Source organism: Apium graveolens, chromosome 8 (genome assembly GCF_009905375.1).
Source record: "Apium graveolens cultivar Ventura chromosome 8, ASM990537v1, whole genome shotgun sequence".
In the NCBI taxonomy this organism is placed as follows: domain Eukaryota; kingdom Viridiplantae; phylum Streptophyta; class Magnoliopsida; order Apiales; family Apiaceae; genus Apium; species Apium graveolens.
This window is the reverse complement of record NC_133654.1, coordinates 212,120,899-212,131,816: the sequence shown is the minus strand read 5'-3', so window position 1 is coordinate 212,131,816 and position 10,918 is coordinate 212,120,899. Positions and strand designations below refer to the sequence as shown.

General features: G+C 34.6%; 2 protein-coding genes across 3 annotated transcripts; one reads left to right on the top strand and one right to left on the bottom strand.

Annotated features, from left to right (window-relative positions):
- The first annotated feature begins 4,284 nt into the window (after nucleotides 1-4,284).
- Nucleotides 4,285-8,729, top strand: LOC141676734 (boron transporter 4-like). 2 transcript variants are annotated; one of them, XM_074482438.1, is made up of 13 exons: nucleotides 4,285-4,372; nucleotides 4,488-4,614; nucleotides 4,744-4,826; nucleotides 5,014-5,206; nucleotides 5,320-5,458; nucleotides 5,538-5,870; nucleotides 5,997-6,170; nucleotides 6,286-6,381; nucleotides 6,491-6,607; nucleotides 6,748-7,067; nucleotides 7,167-7,449; nucleotides 7,909-8,046; nucleotides 8,234-8,729. In XM_074482438.1, the coding sequence occupies exons 2-13, from the start codon at nucleotides 4,511-4,513 to the stop codon at nucleotides 8,363-8,365; spliced, it is 2,112 nt and encodes a 703-aa protein (XP_074338539.1). In that variant the 5' UTR covers nucleotides 4,285-4,372; nucleotides 4,488-4,510; the 3' UTR covers nucleotides 8,366-8,729. The 2 variants fall into 2 exon arrangements, with proteins under 2 accessions (XP_074338539.1, XP_074338540.1); XM_074482439.1 differs by lacking the exons at nucleotides 4,285-4,372; nucleotides 4,488-4,614 and having other exon boundaries at nucleotides 4,808-4,938.
- Nucleotides 8,730-8,853: 124 nt separating this feature from the next.
- LOC141680305 (uncharacterized) lies at nucleotides 8,854-9,456 on the bottom strand. The gene has a single exon (XM_074486569.1). It carries the CDS (start codon nucleotides 9,454-9,456, stop codon nucleotides 8,854-8,856), a length of 603 nt encoding a protein of 200 aa, XP_074342670.1.
- Nucleotides 9,457-10,918: the final 1,462 nt, after the last annotated feature.

Here is a 10,918-nt window from a genome sequence, read left to right as displayed (position 1 = left end):
TAAAGGTAGCATAATCATTTTTTATAGTGCCAGAAAGGTACACAAATAATCAAGAATAAAAGTTATAAAAATGTATTGCATAATTTTAAAATTTGAATTAAAGAATTAAAAGATATATGTAAAATCGTTTAAAATTAAATTTTAACAATGGACAAACAAAGATCAGCAATTATGACAATAATAAAAGACAATTAAAGTCTTTTGGCTAGCACAAAATTATATATTCTAATTATTATTAGTCACATAAAGTGACGTCAATCGTCATAAAAGATAAAAACGTCATCAATCATGACCTTCAAAAATAGTACAAATTTCCTTATTAATTAAAGCACAAAATCATCAATCATGATCCTCAATAATGATACAATTATATCTTAAAACAAAAAGATAACATATAATTCAAATGACTATTTAAAGAGAGTTCAAATTTTGAATATTAAAGTTTAAAAAGGTAACTTATAATTAAAGATTCTATCTAATACTAATAAAAAAAGTAATCAATTATTAGTCATTAATACCATATAACTCATAACCATATTTAAAAGATCCCATTTTATAAAAGTCAAAGATAAATACACTAAACAGCTCGTCTATCTCAATCATATTTGGAAAGAATTCAAATTTCAAATTTGAAGGATACAACTCACAATTACTAAAATTATTGTAAATTGATACTTTCCACAATCATAATTGCAAAGACTAAACAATCAATCTAATTATATTAAATACTAAAAAATATAAATAAAAAATATTGAAACATTTACAAAAATAATGGTTAAAGTATAATTTATACAAAAATAATTTTAGATATTATTTTAAAAATAAATCTCCAAAAAAATTTAATACACATTGAGATTAGGATTTTGAAAGATCAAACACTGGGGTTTATATCAAGAACACAATTAAGATTATTATTATGAAAGATCAAAAATTAGGGTTTCATAACAACTCGGTGAGCATATCAAGAAACACATCATGAGCACATATCACCAATTAACACCAAATATAAACATATGAATTATAATCAACACAAAAAAAGAACACATAATACAAGATCTACTGAGGCATACATGTATGGCCAAACAATACAAATCATATGAACTATCTACATTTGTGCCAACGTAAATAAATAATTTATAAAAACATACAGATTAAACCAAGAAAAACATATGTGATTCTGACAACTTAATCATATCTTACAGAAGTATATGAAGACATATAAATATATGCATCTGAATAATAAAATTGAGAGATTTAACGTACCTGGTAGGAGAATTTTTGTACTACATACGTGGATTGGTTATTGAAATTAGAAGTATCAAAGTTTGAAAGAACTAACCACGAAAAATTCTTATGTTTATGTACCTTGTACCTGCTGCAAATGCTTCGTGTCAATGTACATCAGCAAACAAAGAGTAAAACACACACATTTTAAAACAACTGAAAACAAAATATTACGAACAACACCACATCATCTCCGTCGCAGCGCCGTCGCACCGGAAAACCGATTAGCCATCGTCGTCCGGGCTCCGTGACGATTTAAAATAGAATATTTAAATTTGTTAAACCTGGATATGGTTTCTTGGATTTGTTTTGTTATTGTTGGGCCATCTAATTGGCACGTGGGATAGTGAGTGAGAATATATAATTCTTCGATCCTTTGTCTTTTGGTAACCGTATTTATGTATACTTTTGTTACTGTATCAAAACCCCTTCACTATTTTTTGTTCTCGTTAATTTTCTTTCAATGAAACTCAATTTTTTGGTCGTTTGTGTGTCTCTATTCTTGAAGTGTGTGTTTTGTCTATTTTTTAGGTGTTTAGTTATGTTTTGTTCAGTTATGGTTGAGTTTATTTGGTGTTGGATTTGTTGAAAACGAGTTTATTGATATTTTTGATGATCTGGAAATCCTGCATCGAATTTGAGGCGGTGGTGATTATTACAAGAGCTCACCTTTCACAACTAAGGATTGTTCATTTTTCACGGGTTTACACTTTCGGCACGTCTATAACTGGTATTCAGCATGTCGATAGTTGGGTGCCGTTTCTTCAATCTCAGTTTATGCGATTGGTGTTTCTGAACACTGCGCTAACATTGATTTTTATGTGATATGGTCAATTATTATATTGTTGTTTTTAGATATGTTGGTGCAGTTTGGATCGTTTGGGATATCTTTGATTTTGTTTTTAACTTCAATATTTTTTTAATTTTGTGTGTTAAAAGATGAGTAAACAAATCATCTAATTATTTTTTATTATATTATTTATTTTACAATCTGATTGTATCAGCAGTTAGGGTTCGTCCCGGCTGTATTATGTTCAAATTAATGAAAACTATTATTTGTTTGTAAAAAAAAACTAATCACTAGATAATAATAAAAATATTTTTAAAATTTAATATTACTACTTATATAATTTTTATATTGTAAAGTTAGTTATATTATTTATTTCACTAATATTATTTTTTATATTGTTTATGATTTTATATAAGTTTTATAAATAATAAAATATTAAAACTAATAATATAGAATTATAATCTTATCATGAAAATTTTAATTTAATTAAACTTTTTAAATTTGTATGATCAAATAGTGTAAAATAGGGTATGCCTATTCATATCTCTATAAATAATAATAGAAATGTTTGTTATTGAGTGCCGGATAATATTTGGGTAGTGTAGATGTGATTCAAACTTAACTTTAATAGCATAGAAATAATAATATCATTTATCGTTAGCGAGATTCGAACCTGGGAACTATGTATTTTATTACTTTTTGAATTTAACAATGTTGATCATTTGATTAATAAGATATGATGGTCTTCATTGAATGGATAACCATACTAGCTAAAATGGAGGTATAACAAATTATGAGACATATCGTTTATTATAGTTCAGTATAAATTTAATGTCAGCTACTTACACGAATTGACTTTTATTCTCCGTAGACTTTATTTTCTATCGGTTAGTGTTTATCTAGTTTCGATTTACTTTTAAATTGAAGAAAATATTTTTTTTATCGCAGATAACCCGCAGCCCCTACCCTTTGTGTGCGCACTGCCACACTGGGTAAATCACACGGGTTCACGCAATAGCCTGCAAATCACGTGAACCAAGTTAAACTGCATTGCTCAGGAGACATAATCATAAATTCCCCTCCCGTGGGATCGAACCGGTGACCAAGAAGATAGTTATCTTCTCTTTAACCAACTGATCTAACCCTTGCTGGAAGAAAAGAAAACATTTTTTTAATAATAACTAAGTGATAGTAAATTATTTTATTGATATCTATCTACTTTTAAACTGAAAATCGTTATTTAAACGATTGTTAATGTTCATCCCTAAAAATATTTTTTTAACACCAACAAATTTATGATTTGTATTAAAATTTTATTAAGTTATATTAAATCAAGTAAAATAACATGAATTTACTTTTAATCTCGAACACGTAAAGTACCGATTATCAATTAGTATTCAACTAAACACTTGTTTTAATCTATACTATATTGTAATAACCAGAATGAGTTATAATTTGGTTCAACGGTTATTCTTGTACTTTACTTATTAAAAATAAATATAAATAATGTTATACATATGATAAGCTATTAAATTACTAAAATACTTAAATATAATCTCCTTATCCAGCTAAATTACGACCAAAACTTATTCTATTAAAACACAGCTTCTTCCTAATTTTTTTGATCATAAATCTATAATTATTATATTTTTATATAAATATATTAAAGTTATTATATGATTGTAAAAAATATTTAAATATTCACGGAACCCTTGAGTTTGGTGCATTTTGATTAGTTCTCTAATCATAAATATTGGCATTTACAACAGCTCCATTAATAAAAATGCACAAAACTAACGGGAGTTAATGTTTATTGTGTGCTATTGGACACACATTAGAAAGATCGATTTAATATTTACACGTTTCTTAATACAAGAGTTTATTTATTTATTTTTACTAATACAATACTCGTTGAATGCAACTATGCTGCTAACATATAAAATTGACACACATTTTTTAATAAAAAAAACTAAACTGCATGAGTTCCCTTCTAAATTCAAATATACGAAATTGCACATGATTGATTTAAATGCGGAATTGACTAGTGCACCGCGCTCGCCCCTCGATGCAACAACGCCAACGAATACGATGATGGACAGAACTGCTGCATAATCTTGAATTTTTTAATCAGACAGTAATATGATTTCAGTTGACTCTCTACATGTCTCACCAATAAATACGGACGCTGATACCTATAAATAATTTAAATTTGTGCATGCTGCCAACTCCAGGGCTAACTAATTCACATTAATAAAATAGTTATCGAGTACACAACAGTTTACTTCACAGGATTGAAGGGTTCGTTTCCTGGCATTTCTGCTCACTCATACACTACCTGTGGAGTATGAGGTGCAATATTTACATTTAAGAACTTTGGCTTTTTGATTATCTTCCCTCTGTTTTCTGTTGATAGTTGCATGCAATACAATCTGATCAATGGAGAGTTTCAAAACACCATTCAGAGGTGTTGCTGAAGATGTTAGAGGAAGATTATTTTGTTATAAGAAAGATTGGATTGCTGGGATTCAATCTGGATATGGGTATTTTTTTTTCTTTTTCTCGAAAATTATTGTAGCTTAAAAATTTGATTTAATTAGTTAACTGATCAATATGCTCGTTTTCTATATATAAAAAACTGTACTCTGATTGTGTTTCTTAACTTGTCTTAGGATACTTGCTCCAACTATGTACATCTTTTTTGCATCTGCTCTTCCTGTCATTGCCTTTGGTGAACAATTGAACAGGGATACAGGTTAATTTTCACTTCCGCCTCTATCTGTAATTTCCACGTATTAAGGCCAAAACCCGAAAAATATATTGAAGAGAATAAGGATCCTGAGGTCTCCTCAGGAAACTTTCCTTAGGTAAGGAATTCATGACAACTAAACATTTTACAAGAGTTATAAATACTGAATTGAGAACTTTAATTGTCATTGTAGATGAAAGCTTAAGTACTGTGGAAACTTTAGCTTCAACTGCTCTCTGTGGCATTATCCACTCCATAGTTGGCGGGCAACCTCTTATGATCGTCGGGGTTGCAGAACCCACAATATTGATGTATACTTATTTGTTTAACTTTGCCAAAGGAAGAGAAAATCTGGGACAAGCCTTGTTTTTAGCTTGGGCTGGATGGTATCAATAATTCGATTTCCCTTTGTTTTTGTTTATAGAATTTCTTTGTTGGGTAACAATTATATTATTTGTCCCAGGTATTTCATATGTGGTTTATGCTGATATTTTTACAGGGTTTGCATTTGGACAGCTCTTTTGTTGTTTCTGTTGGCTATGTTCAATGCTGGCTCAATTATCACAAGATTCACAAGGATTGCCGGTGAAATTTTTGGAATGCTAATTGCAATTCTTTTTCTTCAAGAGGCTATCAAGGTAATTATCATTCTTCAGTCAATTAATCTGCATAGTTGATTAGTTTTTACTTAAAAAGTTGAATATGATTTAAATATAGGGTGTCATGTCTGAATTTACCATCCCCAAAGCTGAAGACCCTGACCTGGAGAAGTTCCGGTTCCAATGGCTTTACACAAATGGTTTATTAGCACTCATATTTTCATTTGGGCTTCTCTACACTGCCATGCGGAGTAGAAATGCAAGGTCATGGTGGTATGGAACAGGGTGGTTTAGAAGTTTTATTGCAGATTATGGTGTTCCTTTGATGGTCGTGGTGTGGACTGCACTCTCATATAGTGTTCCAGGAAAAATTCCTTCTGGAGTTCCGAGAAGACTTTTTAGTCCCCTCCCCTGGGATTCTTCTTCTATTTACCATTGGACTGTTATTGAGGTTAAGAGATACATGTCAATTAGTGCTGTATTATATGTTTAGGGGCCTTCTAGTCGTTTAATGTTTATGGTGCTACTACATCTACATGTAATGCCTCATGACTATTTTTGTGATACTAAATTGCAGGATATGGGTAAGGTTCCTGCAGCATACATTTTTGCGGCCATTGTTCCTGCTGTAATGATAGCTGGACTATATTTTTTCGATCATAGTGTTGCCTCGCAGATGGCTCAACAGAAGGAATTTAATCTCAAGAATCCTTCTTCCTATCATTATGACATCTTGCTGCTTGGGTTTATGGTATCTTGAAAACTATTTCTTGTCTATATGGAAAACCTGTGTGACTGTGTCTATGTTTAGTCATTGAATCTGTTTATCTAAAAAATGTTTAGTCATTAAAACTTGTGTTTAACAGACTTTGCTTTGTGGGTTACTCGGATTGCCCCCATCCAATGGAGTTCTGCCACAGTCTCCGATGCATACCAAGAGCCTTGCTGTTTTCAGAAAGCAGGTAGTTGATCGGTTCAATATAATAAACAAAAGTTCTGATTGTATATCCAAATAAAAAATGTTGATGGAAAATGTCTGGAAATGAACTAATACAAATTGAGTTATACCAGATCATTCGAAAAAAGATGGTTGATAGTGCCAAGGAAAGCATCAAAGAGCAGGCTAGCAATTCCGAAATATATAGCAAGATGCAGACTGTGTTCGTAAACATAGACAGCTCCCCAGTTGTAAGTTATTTTTTTGCCTATATTAATTGAAGAACTCTGTATTTTACATGTAATATCTTTTTTTATTCCTGGTGCATATAACAAACAGAATGTTTTGATGTCTTATTGTCTGTCAAATGATAGTGAGCTTCCTTTTCCAGACTAGCTCAGTAATTAAAGAGTTGGAAGACTTAAAGGAAGCCATACTAAATGACAATAATGAAAGAGTTGCATCGGACTCGTTTGATCCTGAAAAACACATTGATGCTCACTTGCCTGTCCGAGTTAACGAGCAAAGGGTAAGCAATCTGTTGCAGTCACTCCTTCTGGCTGCATCTGTATGTGTTATGCCCGTAATAAAGCTGATTCCTACATCTGTTCTTTGGGGATATTTCGCCTACATGGCCATTGAAAGCCTTCCCGGAAACCAACTTTGGGAAAGGATATCACTTCTGTTTATTCCTCCTGGTAGGAGATACAAGTAAGAATTCCTAGTCATCATGCTTTTTTTGCAGGGCGTTGAACAATTTATATTATTTGTAAGAGGTCACATGCCTTTTTCGTTTTTCTCACATGACAGGGTCTTAGAAGGTGCCCATGCTTCATTTGTGGAGAACGTTCAATTTAGATATATAGTTGGCTTCACAATTTTCCAGTTTGTATATCTTTTGGTGTGCTACGGAGTGACTTGGATTCCTATAGCTGGAGTTCTCTTTCCCTTGCCACTCTTTCTTCTCATAAGCATAAGACAATATATTCTTCCCAAGTTGTTTCAGCCAAATGACTTGAGGGAACTGGATGCTGCTGAGTATGAAGAAATAGAGGGTTCCCCTCAACGCTCTATCAGCCGCTTCAATTCAATGGTATTCTTTATCCTTTCTCATTGTTGGTATCCCAGGTTTTTAGAACAGAAAAACGTTATATGCACTTTTAATGTACAGATGAACCTTTAAGAGTTTAAATCTGCATGCATAGTACTTAACCTGAATTTATGCCTACTCAGCCCAAATTTTCAATACAATCGAACTTTAACATAATTGTATTTTTCAAAATAAAGCCTTCACTGTAATCTTCACTAAGGAGTAGTACAAAGTTTGTTTGTAATTAGTGGATGAGATCCTTGATGTGTTTTTGACCTCGGTAATTCGTTCTAGTCTCTACAGAGCCCAGGTTGGTAAAATTAATAATTTCTAAACTTAAATGTTAAATATGCATTATAACGATTTATGCACAAGTGTCGTTGTTTTGAGAGAGGAGAAACTTACACCTTCTAATGATTTGAATGCCTTTGATTGGATGCGCGCATTCATGTATCTATGCAGGATAGGGAAACACTTCATTTAGGAAACAAGAATGAAGAAATGGGAATCTTTGATGCGGAGATATTAGATGAGCTGACCACTAGTAGAGGAGAACTGAAGGTCAGAACTACGCATTCCGGTGAGGATAAGCGAATCCAGGTGAATGAGAATAAACTTTGTTCCGGCAACAACTTTATTTCAAGTCCTGTGGACTGTCATGAACGGTGCTGCGGTGCATAATGATGGATTTATGCCCACAGGCTTACATGTTGCATTACTATTCCAATCATAAACACAATAAACAACCAAGAGTTTAAACTAATAATGGATTGCCAATTTCCTGCAGGTTCATCCTGGAGACCCTTCGAATAACATTGGTGATGAAGGCCTATTACGCGTCCGTCGTCGAGGAACTATACAGGATGAAGGTGAGAGTGAGATAGTAGTGTGTTCGGGAAGAAGATCAAATGAGGATTAACTGACCTACTGCGTGTAGATATGCTGGCAATTATCTGGGGAAAGTACAGTCTCTGTTTAGACTTAAAAAAAACGTGCATGCGTCAATAAAACGTAGGACTAAAGTTGGAACTTCAGTGCAATGCCTAAACATGTATTGATATTTGATATTAATATTGTATTGATTCCAATAACCATTGGAATGCCATTATTTCCTCGTAGCCATTGGAAAAGATGTTCCATGTCAAGGTTATGCATATTATATGTAGCACGAATGAGATGTAATGTTGGAAAATGTGGGCCGAAACCCGGTGGCCGGTGGGTAGAAACCCTCACATTACTAAGTCATTTTAATCTACAATTGGAGTAGTCAAGTTATGTTTTCAGTACGTTCTTCTCGGTGAAAACACTTCAAAGCCATTTTTAAGAACTGAAGCAAGTCCAACTGGACATTCTTACTTGATTGGTCCCAATAATTACTTCTCCGTCCTTCTCATTTTTTTATATAGGTTACCCTAAATATGAGCCATGTTTATGTGAGAAACAATACTCTTTATTGATACTTATTTTTCCAACCACTTTTACCTCATTACCCGTGAAACCATAAAGAGGCGAATGGGTATTTTCTAATTTTCTGTCCCCTATATCCATTCGCGCTAAGGCGTGATGATATAGAATGTCGACGGAACTACCATTATCGACAAGGATCTTTTTTACTGTATTGGTGCCGATTTTGGCAGTGATAACCAGCGCATCTTGATGTCCTCTTATGATATTTGGAGCATAATCTTCATCCGAGAAGGATATGACAAGAGATGGAGATGGTTTGTATTTCTTGGGACATGGAGGATTAACATTACACACCTCTCGGGCGTACGACTTACGAGAGTTTTTTGGCATGCCTCCAGCGGCGTAACCCCCGAAGATTACATCGACTATTCTGTCGTCTTGTCTTTGCTGAGTCTGTCCCTGTCTTTCGATGTAATGGACGAAATGGCCTTTTCCAATTTTGGATTCAATGAGATTGCTTAATTGGTAGCATTGTTCTGTAGTGTGTCCCATATCTTCGTGATAGTCACAGTATCGAGAGCTCGGAGGACGTCCTGGCTTCATCGGCCACGGGGGTCGAAAGTCAGGTTCTATCTTTAAAATTTCCAAGATTGTTGCTTTGTCGACTGTGAGTTTGGTAAACTCTTTGTCTTTTCGGTCACGGGACTGCCATTTTCTATCTGAGATGGACCGTCGTTGATATTCTTAACCTCTCGGGTTTCGAAACTCCTCCTTTCCAACATCCCTTCTCGGCGATGAATGTCGAGGGGATTTGGAGTGATATCTCCGAGATCTCGGGGTCCGGGGGCTATGAGTTCTTGTCCTGTCATACTTGTAGTTAGAGCGTCGGGTAGATTTTATGCTTCCCACTGCTTCTTGGAGTGTCATTCGATGTTCAACAATCTGAAAAGCTGCATGAAGATGTTGGGGATGTTTTTCTATGAGCTCTTCTAGCAGAATGCCATGTCGGCTTCCATCAATGTCTGCTGCTAAATAGTTTACTGCCAAAGGCTCTTCTAGGTCTGTTATTTCAGATATAGCCTGACGAAAGCGACCTAAATAACTTCTCAGGATTCGCTAGGCCTTTGACGCTTCGTAATCAAAGATGCTGTGATCTTACTCCCTTTGTAGTTACTTGAAAATATTGTCTGAAACTTAGTCTTCAATGTAGTCCTGGAGTCGATTGACCTAGATGGGAGATTGTTATACCAACGTAAGGTTGTGCCCTGTAAGCATGTAGAGAAGAATTGGCAACGGGCGACTTCTGAGTGTCCGTAGAATGCCATTCGACCATCAAAGGTGTTAAGGAATCCTGATGGGTCAGTTGATTCATCAAATTGATCGAGCGCTGGAGTTTTCAGAGTCATGTCTATCTTAGTTTTTTCAATGCTTCGAGATAAGGGGCTTTCCACCGGGGCTTCAAATCTCGACTGCGTTTTAACCAAGTGACGCAACTGATCCATATCTTCCTGCATTTTGAGGAACTCCTCCTGTGATATCGAGTCTGTTGACATCGACCCTTGCGGGCCCTGAAGAAACTGTCATGGGGCATCGAGGTCTGGAATATATAGACTTAGTAGATACTTCTTCCTCATCATAATAGTAATCTTCATCATCCTCCGACAGCTCCACATATCCAAGCTCTTCATCACCACCTTCCTTAATCGACGCCTGTTTTAACTCCTGCTGCAAACGCTGATTTCTTTTTATTTTCTCTAGTTTTGCTTCCAGTCTTTTGGTTTCAGCCTCTAACATCTTAAGTTCTTCATTTGAACCTTCCGTACCTTCTATCTCCTACTCCCGTAGAAGTTTCTTCTGCTTCAACTTCTGCAAATGCAACCTAGCATCACTGGAGAGCTCCTGCTTTCCTTTTTCCGTTAGAACACGAGAACAAGTATCTTTAGTGACTTTCCTTTTACGTTTGACAGGTGGTTTCTGCAGCTGAGAGCCCTCAGGTGGGGGGCTCTCCTCCACCGGAAACAGCCGTCTTGGCTTGAGGGTCGATGGTGCTTTCTCTTTTTCTGCT